Here is a 10,890-nt window from a genome sequence, read left to right as displayed (position 1 = left end):
GAAGCATTCTCACTTGCTTCAGGTAACACTTCCCCTTCACTTTGATTTTAACCAAAACAAAAGCAGCCAAGCATCGATGACTCGACCCAGCTCACTTCTCCTTTCCAACATCTTCCAGCTCTCAAGTGCTCAGCCGCCATTCGCCGACAATGTCGTACGACTCGGCTTCAGCGGCGTCGCTTTCGACACCACTTGCGAACGTTGCACGAAGAGTGAACAACCCTGTATTCCGATGCAAGAAGCCAGGGTAAGCAGGCAAACTGCATTTTGCGTTTGGCTGTTGAAACGCAGCTTCAATCGCTGTCTGAGCCGCCAGATTGGCTGAAAGTTTGGGACCGCCAGCACACTGCTGCAGTGTTCAACGTCGGCACGCATGTTACTGCTATGTGTCTCATTCATTGAGATCTCGTTTGGTTAGATGCTCGTTCTATGGCAATGCGACCTGGCAAGGGTACTGCTCAGCCTGCTACCGCGAAGTCCATGCGACTCCAGTGAGCGCACTCGCGAGCCCTCCACAGCTGCAGCAGTCGCCGTCAATGCACCAGCCGCAGTACCACCACAACTACCACCACCACCAGCAGCAGCAGCAGCAGGCGTCTCCCGTGCACGTGCCGGTCGCTGCTCCTCCTCCTCGAGTAAGTGGTCATCATTGCGCGCGTCTCTGAGTTTGGCTGCATTTCACCCCCGATGATGCGACAATCCTGTGTGCTTGAATGACAATGCCGCTCATTTGAGAAGCATCCCACTTGCGCAGAAACCAACTGCTGCAGCTCCTCATGCAGGCTCCAATCATCAGAACGCCAATACTGCGTACTCGTCGCCGCCCTCGATAGCGTCCATCTTGGGCTCTGCGTCTTCCTCCAGTCCGCCCCAGCAACCGTCCACACGTGCTCCTGTTGTCGACGATGCGAACGCCGATGTCGGGAATATTTTCAACGACGAGTTGCGAAAATCTGGTAACGCTGTTGTTCTGGAAGCGAAAATCGATGCCAAATCTCCTCGCGCGTTGACTCATTTGACACCTGTGCGCTGTGGTAGAAACATCCGAGTCGAGTACAGCCAAGTCAGTGGTAGAACGCGGTGTAGATCGGCTGCTGAAGGCCGGAGCCAGGTGAGCTTTGCAATTCCAGAATCTTGTCTCCGTTTCGCCTGTGTTCTGACCGGAAACACATTGATTTGATATTTGCCGTGGCTACCGCGACATGACTGTGCAGCACGCGGATATTCAACTACCTGCGACGCGGGAAAAAGAGCGGCGAAGACGAAGCCCAGAGTAAATCCGCAAACAACAAGAACGCCTCGACCGAGCCTGCAGAGGAGCCGCCAGCCAAAGAATTTACCTTCCATGACTTTTTAACGGACATGAAGAAGCCGCAGGCCCAAGATCTGGTCATGCAAACAAAGCGGTACGCCGCGACGCTTCTATTTAGCTACATGTTTGCGCGCACCACTCACATGCGTCTTCATTCTCCTCCTTGACGCAGATTCATTGAAAACTTTTCAACGTCGACAGCGCTCAGCAGTGAAGAACAAAGCGAATCTATTCAAATTTTCCTCCAGGTAAGTGTGCGCACAGCAAGCAAAGTACGGTTTTGGATGTTCACTGCTTGCTTGTCCGCTTTTGCAGAACATGGGCAATCGCATCAGCACGCACCCGCTCTGGAAAAATTCTCAACAAGAAGAGCTCGAGAATGCTATTGACGGCATCGAGAAATACGTCATGACGAAGCTGTATTCTCAGTAAGTCGTTCAACACTTGTTTTTTTTTTTTTTTGTTGTTGTTGTTGTTTCTTTGTTTTTCGTTTCTTTTGCTGTGGTCTTTCTATAGCCTCGCTCGTTTTCGTGCTTGCATGTCGCTGACCCCTTTGTGGAATACCAGAGTGTTCTCGCCGTCGTCGACAGATGACACGGCCAAAGATGAACTCATCGACCAGCGCATTCGACGCTTGCGATGGGTGACGCTCGGTCATCTTGGCCTGGACGCAATGGAGCTCAACGAAAAGTGCGACGAGCCTTTGAAGGCCGCAATGCATTGTGAGTGAAAGTCGAGCAAACCGTTTTGGGAACGTGAGCTGGATGCTCATTTCGTTTTTTTCCTGCACCTCTGGGCTTTTCCAGCGCTCTGCGAAATGGATGCCAAGCGAGCTCCTCAAGACAAGGTCGCGTGCATTGTCAAGTGCAGCAAACTTGTGTTTAGTACGGCACACAGCTTTGTTGAGTTGGCGTCGTTCGTCTGTGTTGCTCATCTCGATTTACATTTGTGGCCTTGAACTCGCAGCTATTCTACAAGCCATGGCTGGCGCGTCCCATGCAGCGAGTGCGGACGAGTTTCTGCCTGTTCTGATCTTCACTGTCATCCGCGCGCACCCCGCTCGGTTGCAAAGCAACCTCCAGTACATTTCGCGGTTTTGCAACCCAACTCGTCTCATTTCTGGAGAGGGCGGTTACTTTTTCACGAACATGGTAACGATGGCATGAAGTGTGACAGTTGGTCGCGCGGACAGGTGCGCAGACTCGATTTGGATTTTGACGATTTCGTTCTCCTCCTCCTCCTCCTCCTCCACCAACACCTCCCACTTGTAGTGCTGTGCCGTAGCCTTCTTGGAAAACCTCCAGGCCAGCTCATTCAAGATGGACGAGCAAGAGTTTACCAGGTGAGGCGCAGCATCATCGTGATTTTTGGCAAATGAACAAGAGTTGTTGCAGTCCTCGCAAAGCGGGTGCTGGCTCACTCCTTTTTGCTACCTGCTCACTCTTTCTGCAACAACCAGCCGAATGAACCCAGAGTTTGAAGCGGACTGGGCGATTTTCGCCAATTTGCCCAACGCGCCGAGCGGGCAAATCCAGCACGACAACCTATTGTTGGCGAGCAGACTTGCAACACGCCAGCAAGCTTCCACGCAAAGCCTGAACGACCTTCGCGCAAGTCTGCAAGGCGTCATCCAGTTTTTCGAGAGTTTCGCGCCGCCGTTGTCGCAACCCGTCGCCCTGCCTTTGTCCCAAGAGCCCGTGCCAGCACAGACGGAGTCGAGTGTGTTGCTTGACTCGTTGGCTTGATTTTTGTTCAACCATGCTGTACAGGAATGAACTAAACGGGGGAGCAGCATTGCTCCAAAATTGCATCTCAATAGCTGTTGTCCAATCCACTCCCCTCCCCTCCCCTCCCCTCCTCCCCCTTCTTGCATCCAATGAAACTAGGCCCAGACGCAGCAACAATCATATAAGCAAAATTGTCTATGGTTAAGAACAAAAATAAAAACCACGGGCAATTCCAAAAGAGAGGCAAGTCACAACAACATGTTTAGTTGGCAACAGTGACGTTCTGGAGGCCCTTGAACTCCTTGGTCTCGACAACCTCGACGAGGGTGTAGAGCTTCTCGGCGGACTCCTCATCCTGGTTGCGCTTGCGTTGGAGCTGGACGCGGATGCGGAACGGGACGTTGCGGACACCCTTGGACCAGATGTGGCGGTTAGTGTCGACGGTGAGGCGGACATCCTTGGTGCCCATCATCTTCTGGGCGAACTTGCGGATCTCGTCGCAAGCGCGGGGGGCACGGCGCTTGAAGCCGACGCCGTGGAGGCGCTTGTGCAAGTTAATGGTGTACTCGCGAGTGACGACGTCCTCAACGGCCGTTCGGGTGCGCTTAGCCTTGTTGTCCTTAACCATGATCTGTGGAAGGGTTTTGAGAAGAGCGAGTGGTTCAGAAGGAAGGTGAGAAAAACGAGTGGAGGATGGAAGAGAGAGGGAACACGATCGAAAGGCCTTCTTCTGCCTTGCGTCCTGCCGCCGTTTCGCCACCAGCAACCCCACAAACATGAAATCCTCGCGGCAACCATCCGCGGGGCTGGGAATGACGATGAACGAGGGGACTGCCGAAGCAAGATGCAACGCAATAAAAAAAATAGTGGCCAGAAGCTTTTCTCGCTGCTCTGACGCGTCTGATAGCCAGCCCAAAGCCGCCGCACTGGACCCGGTGGCGTGCCCTCTACACTACTGGGCATACTGCGCATGACAAGCAGCCGAGCGGCGAGAAAAGGCGTCGAAATGGCGTCCAACAGGGGCAAAAAGACGTTCAAGACGTGCGTCCTTCCGCCCAAAAAACCGTGCTCCGCCTTGTCCTGGCCCTTTCTGCCCTTCGTGCCATTGCACCCCACCCCTCTCACACAACAATCATGATCAGGAGGATGTGCCACGTCGGATTGAGGCTGGAGAACGGAGGGTTGGTGGAGCGATAGCCGTACCGAGGCGGGGAAAGAGAGAACGAGTCCCAAATCGAGTTTGGTTGAACTTTACAATTTGTTTCGGATTATTATTTTATGATTTTTTTTTTCGACCACTCTTTGATTTTCCATTGCATTTTGCATTGAACCGAATTCTTCTTGGTCTTTGCTGCTGAATTCCCGCCTCCTCGATTGTCGTCCGAGAATTCTAAGAAACCAAAACAAAAAACCAAGTACAAATGAGCGAGGCCAGCAGCACCCATTTGCAGATCAACGCGCTCGCTGCCGGCGGGATTGAAGCAGTGCACGAGCTGCTGCGAATGGTCCGCCAGCTGTCGGTCGCGATGCAGTCGTACCAGGTCGAGCGGGCATCAGCCTCGTCGTCGTCGTCTGCATCATCGTCATCGAACGGCGCGAATGCGAGCAGTCTGATGAGCGGGCCTGCGTCGTCCGAGGCAGCCGCGCCAATGGATGTCGCCCAAGATTTGGCGCCAAGACCAAACGCAGTGATCACCTCGACACTCGCAGAAGCCCAGACGCATATTGCGACAATTCGACGAGCTGTCGCGCACATTGCCGAACTGGCACCTGAAGATGCATTTTCAGTACGACTTGTGCGACTTTTTGCTTAGAATTTTGGAACTTGTGCACTCACTCACCATCGCCTTTTATTGAACAGATCGGCGCAGTCAAGCCAATACCACCAAGAGGAGCTGCATTGCCTGTCGACATGACCTCGGAAGCAGCGCTGGCACTGAAGAGCCAAAACGGCTCGCTGAGACAAGAAATGGCGCAGATCAATCGGGCCCTCGTCGCGTCGATTGCGTACCTGCGTGAGAGTCTGTACCAAGTCAACTCGCTGCTGGTAGCACAGTATCCTGCGCAGCAACAGGAAGACGTATTATCGCTGGATGAGTTGATGAAGGCGCTCACACTGCCTCCACCCGAAGCGCCGGCCAAGCCACAGACCGTCTCGCCTCTTGCATCCCAGCAGGACAAATTTGAGACAGTTGCTAACGATGCAAACGGCAATGAGGATGAAAATGGGTTTATTCTGGCCGAATGACCCCCAACGTTTTCGTGTATTTTTGTTGTTGATCTGATTATATATTGATAGCTTCATCCGCAGCTGTGTTATTGAGGTGGGGCTGTTGTGTCTCCTCGAAAATGGGTGCTGTCGTGTGGCGACCCTGCGTTAAGACCCGAGTTCGTCCTGGGCAACACGACAAACGTGGCGATTAGACTCTGCACTTTAAAAAGTCAAACAAAACTTCAACGAAAACGTCTGCTACATACCCTTGTGCTGCTAGCTGGGCACGAAGTTTGGCAATCTCGCTTCGCATTTCGCGGATTTGTTTCTCGTGGTACTGAGCGTGCTCGACAGCTGGATAAACCAAGAAACGAACGGGAAAATGACGAGATGAGACACATGCTTGGTTTTCCCCTCACAAACACACACACACACCAGCAAGCGCCGCTATTGCGCAATTCGCACCTCGACGGATGACTGCAGCTTTGCTGGTTTCAGGAGTCATGCCAAGAACGCTCTTCAGATCGTCAAACCCATCCTTGAGATCGTCCCTTCGCTTCTTTTCGCCAACCTTGTGTGTATTTTTGCGCGCTGTGACACTGGCGACCGCCTCTTCGTCCATACCCAATTCACTGGAAACAAAATGGTGCAACGACAGTAAGAAACAGAAAAGCAAAGGCACGAAACAGCACGAAAACGGCCCAGAGGACAAAAGCACGAAACTTACTGTCCTTTGCCTTCAATCATGGTTTGATAGTTGCTCTTTGAAGGAAGGGCGGCCAAAGGGACGGCGCCTGTCGAAACAGAAAAAAGAATGAGACTCGTGAAAACCACAAGACCGCGCGCACAACAGATTCCATCGACATACCTCGTGGAAGGACCATTTTGGGCACACCAGAGCTGGAAGTGTTGGCAGGAAGCAACATCGGCGAGGGAAGCATGCGTGCAGCAGCCGGATCGGTGGGACGTGCGGGCGCGAGAACGGGAGACGGTTGGGTTGAACCGAAGCCAAGGAAATTAAGGTTGGGCGCCGCAGTCATGCGTGGGGACGGAAGAGGCGGCAGAAAGTCGTGTGACATGGGCAAGCCTGCCGTTGGCATGGGCGGGGGCAGCTTCATTCCGGTGGCGTCGTGTGGCAGGTCGTCCACTTGCATGCCGATCAGAGACATGGGCGTTAACGGGACTCCACTCAATACAGCAGGGCTGGTACTAACACTGGCCGAAGCGCTTGCCGTCGCAGAGCCAGACGTGTTGCGGCGTGGCGTTGTTGATCGCTTGGAAGTGTCCACGCTTGCGCGAGGTGCTCCCATCGGCACAGCACTCGAGCCGAGTGACATGTTTGGCATCAAGTGACTCTCTCCCGAGGGAAGCAATGCAGGAGAGAGTAACGGCGTCATTTCCCGCGCCATTTGCATCTGCAGGGCGTTCATGGAAGGCGTCAAGCTGGACGTGTGCGCGGCGATGGCGGCTGCGGCGGCTGCGACAGCGGCAGCCATCACTTGATGCCCGCTCGCATTGGTCAATCCGAACGAATTCGCCGGGAACAGTCCTGGATTGACTGCAGCGGCCGCGATCTGTTGTTGCTGTTGCTCCTGTTGTTGTTGTTGCTGCTGTTGCTGCTGTTGCTGCTGTAGTTGTTGTAGTTGTTGTTGAGCAGCAACATCACTCGCAGTCACTCGCGGCGAAGGCAACGGAGTGAACGACCGCCCGCCGGCCTCGGGATGGGCATGCATGAGAAACGGCGATGGACCTGGTGTCAGGAACTCGTTCGGATGGCTGAATGGCAGCTGGGTCGTCTCGTGAACACTGGCAGATTGCAGGTTCATACTGGTTGCGGTTCCGAGCGTCGCGCTCTCGATCAGCAGACGGCTGTTGTCCGAGCGCCCGCCAGTCATGGACAGCCTGCCCTGTTGTTGCTGAGCATCCATCGCAGCATCGCCAAAGTCAAACCCGTCATGGTCGGCGTCGTGAAGCAGCTGCTGCTGCTGCTGGCGGCCGTGACTCGGGCCAGCGAACAGACTCACCTCGCTTCCGCCGGTGGTCTGGAGCCTGCGACTGCTGCGCCTGGCCGTGTGCTCCAGCAGCGGTTGTTGTTGTTGTTGACTTGCGCCCATTGCATTCGGAGAGGCGGCAGCAGCAGCAGCGTGGTCGTCCAGCATGCTCGACATCCACTCGTCCAGCATGTCTTCGGGCAGGTTCAAACCGCCGACGCCGCCGACATCCTCATCCGCATGGCCGCTGCTCTGCTGCGAGCCCACCACCACCGCCGCCACCGCAGTGTCTGGTGATGCAAACGACGACAGCGACGCAGCGCGCGTCTCGGCCAGAGTGGCCATCCGACCTCCGACACTCTGCCCGTTCGCAGCAACAGCTCCGCTTCCATTTCCATGCGGGGCAGTACCTCCGACGCCGCCGCCGATGGCTGGAGAACCGCTCCCGTCGCCATTGTAGCCGAGCGTCATCATCTCATCCAGCAGTGGAAACCCAGTGAAGCCATGCGCATGCGACAGGTCGCTTTGCTGCTGATGGTGATGCTGCTCCTGTCGAGCGAGCAGGTGCTCCTTTGGCATTGGGAAAAAAGCAGCACAATAAGAATGACACCAACGGACTTTAATAGATAACTGTACAATGTTCAGCTTGCAGAGGTTGGGATAGACCCAGAGTGAAAGGGGTGGTGTGTGTTACTGCATGGATTGTGTTGGAGGTAGAAACCAGAATTTGGCGGAAAAAAGTTCAGTTTCACCATCTTCAAAGCTTGATTCATGAAGTGCTGCCGTCCATGAGTTCAGACTTGCTCGAACGCGTCCTTGTGTGAAGGGAAAAATTGCCCAAGAAAAATGGTGAGGAAAGCAGGCAGTGTACTACAAATTCTCACCAACAGCGTTGCCGACTGTGATGGTTCGTTGAGCACTCACAAATCTAGCCTTGTTCGCAAAAAATCCCCAATGACCATATCGAGCTCTAACTCAAACAACTCATCAAGACGTGCGCCACATTCGCCGAATCCAAAGAAACCGCAGCGGAAAGTCAAGATGATGCGGCAAGACAGTCACTTGAAAGCTCGGTCAAGTGTAACAGCTCGACTTGACGCTGGACCAACGCTACACCCGCCACTGTGTGTCGAATCGCAGTTGCAATGATATTATTCAATTAATCAAGAAGTGCGAGACCGCCTGAATCTGTATGTTTGTCGCCAAAACGAACGCCAAACCTATCAATTTTGAACGCCGTCCAATTTCTTACTTTGCACAGCACCAGTCCCACTTTTGATTTTCTTCAACGACCTTTTTTTCACAGCAACATCCACTCATGCCGCCGCGAGACCTTTCGGCTCCCATCGCTGAGCTGGCACAGCAGCCAACACGCGTTCATCTTGCGCCGAAGCAGCTTCCGACCACAGCGCCTGAGGAGCAGCAGTCCGTCGTGTCCACCACGCCTCCGGAGGTTGTTGCCACAGCTGCTCCTTTATCAACAACAAAAACAACAACAACACCAACAACAAATATCCTGGCGTCCAATCTCAGTGCGGTGCGGGCTCGAAAGGAGTCCAAACCGTTCGCCTTGCCATCGACTGAGCCGACCCATCCCAACAACAACAACCAAGATGGAGCCCGTGCATCGTCATCCGGCATGACGCGCGAGGATGTGTCACGCGCTTGGACCGAAGAAGGCCGCCAGCTCGTGATTGTGCACCACAAAGTGTACAATGTGGAAAACTTCCTCCCGACCCATCCAGGCGGCAGTGCGATCGTTCGCAAGTACCTGGGCACGGACATTACCCACCTCATGGCCGGCCGTCGTGACGACTTGATTTCTTCCTCGGGCGTGACTGTGGAGGCCAACCGAACGGAGGAGGCGGCCGACAACGAGGAAGGCAATGTTCAAGAGCACGGCGCTCAGAACGGCCACGCAAAAATAAACGCTGCCACTCACACCTCCACGCCGGATGCCAATCAAGCCGCGAGAAACAAGCCGCTCCCAAATGCCACCCCCTCAGTTGGCGCGGACGAGAGTGAAGAAGCCGACGGCAATGCTCGGACTGAGAGTGTGGCAGAGAAGAACGCTGGGGTTGCCTCGACTCGTTCACAAGTGACTCGGCGCGTGCATCGGCACAGCCCTTCTGCATACCGAATCCTTGATTGCTATTGTCTTGGATATGTTGCTGGAGAGGAACACATGCAGGTGAGTTGCAGATAAGATAAGGAAGAGTTGACGTTTTTGGACACGAATTTTTGCACTTGTTGTTGGTTTCCTTCGAGGCTGTGCATTGGGAGTTGCCCACGCTGATCTCATCCAATGCTCCTCGTCTCGTTGCTCGTGCTATTTTGCTGTTGCGCGCACGCAGCTCCAACGCTCCTTGTCGGTCGACGATCCCGAGCTCGCCAAACTCGAGGCTCAGATTGACTACTCGCGCGGAATCATTCAACAGGTCCACCGGCTCGGTGCAGGGTACGACAAGTGGGTGCATTCCCCGATTGCTGTGAGTCTGCGCATGTTCGACTCAAACCTCTTGGAGGCCTTGTCACGAACACGCTGGTACGTGATTCCGCTGGTCTGGATTCCGGTTGTGGTTGCGCTCTCGCTGCTCTCCTTGTACGGAGGCGCGTATACACTCGCCGGGCTGCGGGCTGGTGGAGAAAACCCTGTGGACCAGGCACCTTTCCCTGCTGCCAAGTGGACAAACGCCAGTGGCGTTGCGTCCATCGCTGCTCCAAACACGAGCCCCACCACGCAGCAGCTGATGCAAGCCAGTTGGAACGAGCTCACCTTCCAGACATTTGCTTTCGTCTTCCTGGGCGGCATTCTCCTGTGGACGCTGCTGGAGTACTCGTTGCATCGCTTTGTCTTCCATGCAGTTCCTTCTCGATCGGCGTTCTGGATTACCTTCCACTACCTGATGCACGGCGTGCACCACAAATCTCCAATGGACGGCGACCGCCTTGTCTTCCCTCCCGCGCCTGCGGCAATTGTCATCACCTTGTTGTACTCGCTGTTTGTTGCGGCATTGCCTCTAGGACTTGCGCGAGCGTTGGTGGCTGGCGCTCTTTTCGGATATGTCTGCTACGACTTGACGCACTACTTTTTGCATCATGGGACGCCGACGTCGGAAGTGATTGCAGACATGAAGTCCTATCACATGGCGCACCACTATGTCAACCATGATCTGGGTAAGGATTTTCTGGGGGCAGAAAAAGGTTTTGTGCCGAAGCACAGTTTCTGATGGGGTTTTTTTTTTTTTTTTTTTTCGCTCCCCCTCTCATCTTTTGCATCTCCTGGACGCGTAGGGTATGGAATTTCGTCAAAGCTTTGGGACTTTGTGTGGGGAACGGTCTTGGACTACAAGGCTATTTTGGAATCCCCGACCACTGCGGCTTCCAAGGCCAAAGCCGAATAAGTCGACGTTTTCTCTTATTGATGGCTGGCGTGCGTTTCGTTGCATCTGCTTGCATGGCATCAGAAAAAAAAAAAAAAAGGATGGAAATCTCTTTCTTTTTTGCCAACCAACACCAAAGCGAGAAAAACTGTGTTATTCTCTAACGCGTGACTGGTCAATCGTTTTGAACTGTAAATACTGTCGTTTCCACCGCCGCCAAAAAACCAAATACACTCGGTCTTTTCAAACACTCCCGCTAGCAAGT

General features: G+C 54.0%; 5 protein-coding genes across 5 annotated transcripts; 3 read left to right on the top strand and 2 right to left on the bottom strand.

Moving 5' to 3' along the window:
- The first annotated feature begins 100 nt into the window (after nucleotides 1–100).
- CAOG_06854 (hypothetical protein) lies at nucleotides 101–3,130 on the top strand. The gene is made up of 12 exons (XM_004344425.2): nucleotides 101–247; nucleotides 419–635; nucleotides 755–956; nucleotides 1,039–1,111; nucleotides 1,215–1,406; nucleotides 1,485–1,560; nucleotides 1,628–1,740; nucleotides 1,880–2,034; nucleotides 2,119–2,196; nucleotides 2,279–2,463; nucleotides 2,584–2,654; nucleotides 2,772–3,130. The coding sequence occupies exons 1-12, from the start codon at nucleotides 150–152 to the stop codon at nucleotides 3,055–3,057; spliced, it is 1,746 nt and encodes a 581-aa protein (XP_004344475.1). The 5' UTR covers nucleotides 101–149; the 3' UTR covers nucleotides 3,058–3,130.
- An 86-nt stretch (nucleotides 3,131–3,216) lies between these two features.
- Nucleotides 3,217–4,295, bottom strand: CAOG_06853 (ribosomal protein L31). Its single transcript, XM_004344424.2, has 2 exons — nucleotides 4,243–4,295; nucleotides 3,217–3,670 (listed from the first exon to the last, which is right to left on the bottom strand). Exon 2 carries the CDS (start codon nucleotides 3,665–3,667, stop codon nucleotides 3,302–3,304), a length of 366 nt encoding a protein of 121 aa, XP_004344474.2. The 5' UTR covers nucleotides 3,668–3,670; nucleotides 4,243–4,295; the 3' UTR covers nucleotides 3,217–3,301.
- A 56-nt stretch (nucleotides 4,296–4,351) lies between these two features.
- Nucleotides 4,352–5,342, top strand: CAOG_06852 (hypothetical protein). The gene is made up of 2 exons (XM_004344423.2): nucleotides 4,352–4,826; nucleotides 4,901–5,342. The coding sequence occupies exons 1-2, from the start codon at nucleotides 4,461–4,463 to the stop codon at nucleotides 5,285–5,287; spliced, it is 753 nt and encodes a 250-aa protein (XP_004344473.1). The 5' UTR covers nucleotides 4,352–4,460; the 3' UTR covers nucleotides 5,288–5,342.
- On the bottom strand, nucleotides 5,254–7,841 carry CAOG_06851 (hypothetical protein). The gene is made up of 5 exons (XM_004344422.2): nucleotides 6,120–7,841; nucleotides 5,979–6,045; nucleotides 5,717–5,883; nucleotides 5,518–5,605; nucleotides 5,254–5,434 (listed from the first exon to the last, which is right to left on the bottom strand). Exons 1-5 carry the CDS (start codon nucleotides 7,819–7,821, stop codon nucleotides 5,356–5,358), a joined length of 2,103 nt encoding a protein of 700 aa, XP_004344472.2. The 5' UTR covers nucleotides 7,822–7,841; the 3' UTR covers nucleotides 5,254–5,355.
- Nucleotides 7,842–8,487: 646 nt separating this feature from the next.
- CAOG_06850 (ferredoxin 1-like protein) lies at nucleotides 8,488–10,875 on the top strand. Its single transcript, XM_004344421.2, has 3 exons — nucleotides 8,488–9,433; nucleotides 9,597–10,419; nucleotides 10,537–10,875. Exons 1-3 carry the CDS (start codon nucleotides 8,561–8,563, stop codon nucleotides 10,644–10,646), a joined length of 1,806 nt encoding a protein of 601 aa, XP_004344471.1. The 5' UTR covers nucleotides 8,488–8,560; the 3' UTR covers nucleotides 10,647–10,875.
- The last annotated feature ends 15 nt before the right edge of the window (nucleotides 10,876–10,890 follow it).

Source organism: Capsaspora owczarzaki, assembly GCF_000151315.2.
Source record: "Capsaspora owczarzaki ATCC 30864 unplaced genomic scaffold supercont2.12, whole genome shotgun sequence".
Taxonomy (NCBI): domain Eukaryota; class Filasterea; order Ministeriida; family Capsasporidae; genus Capsaspora; species Capsaspora owczarzaki.
Note: the sequence above shows the minus strand (reverse complement) of the source record. Positions and strands in the feature narration are given on the sequence as shown.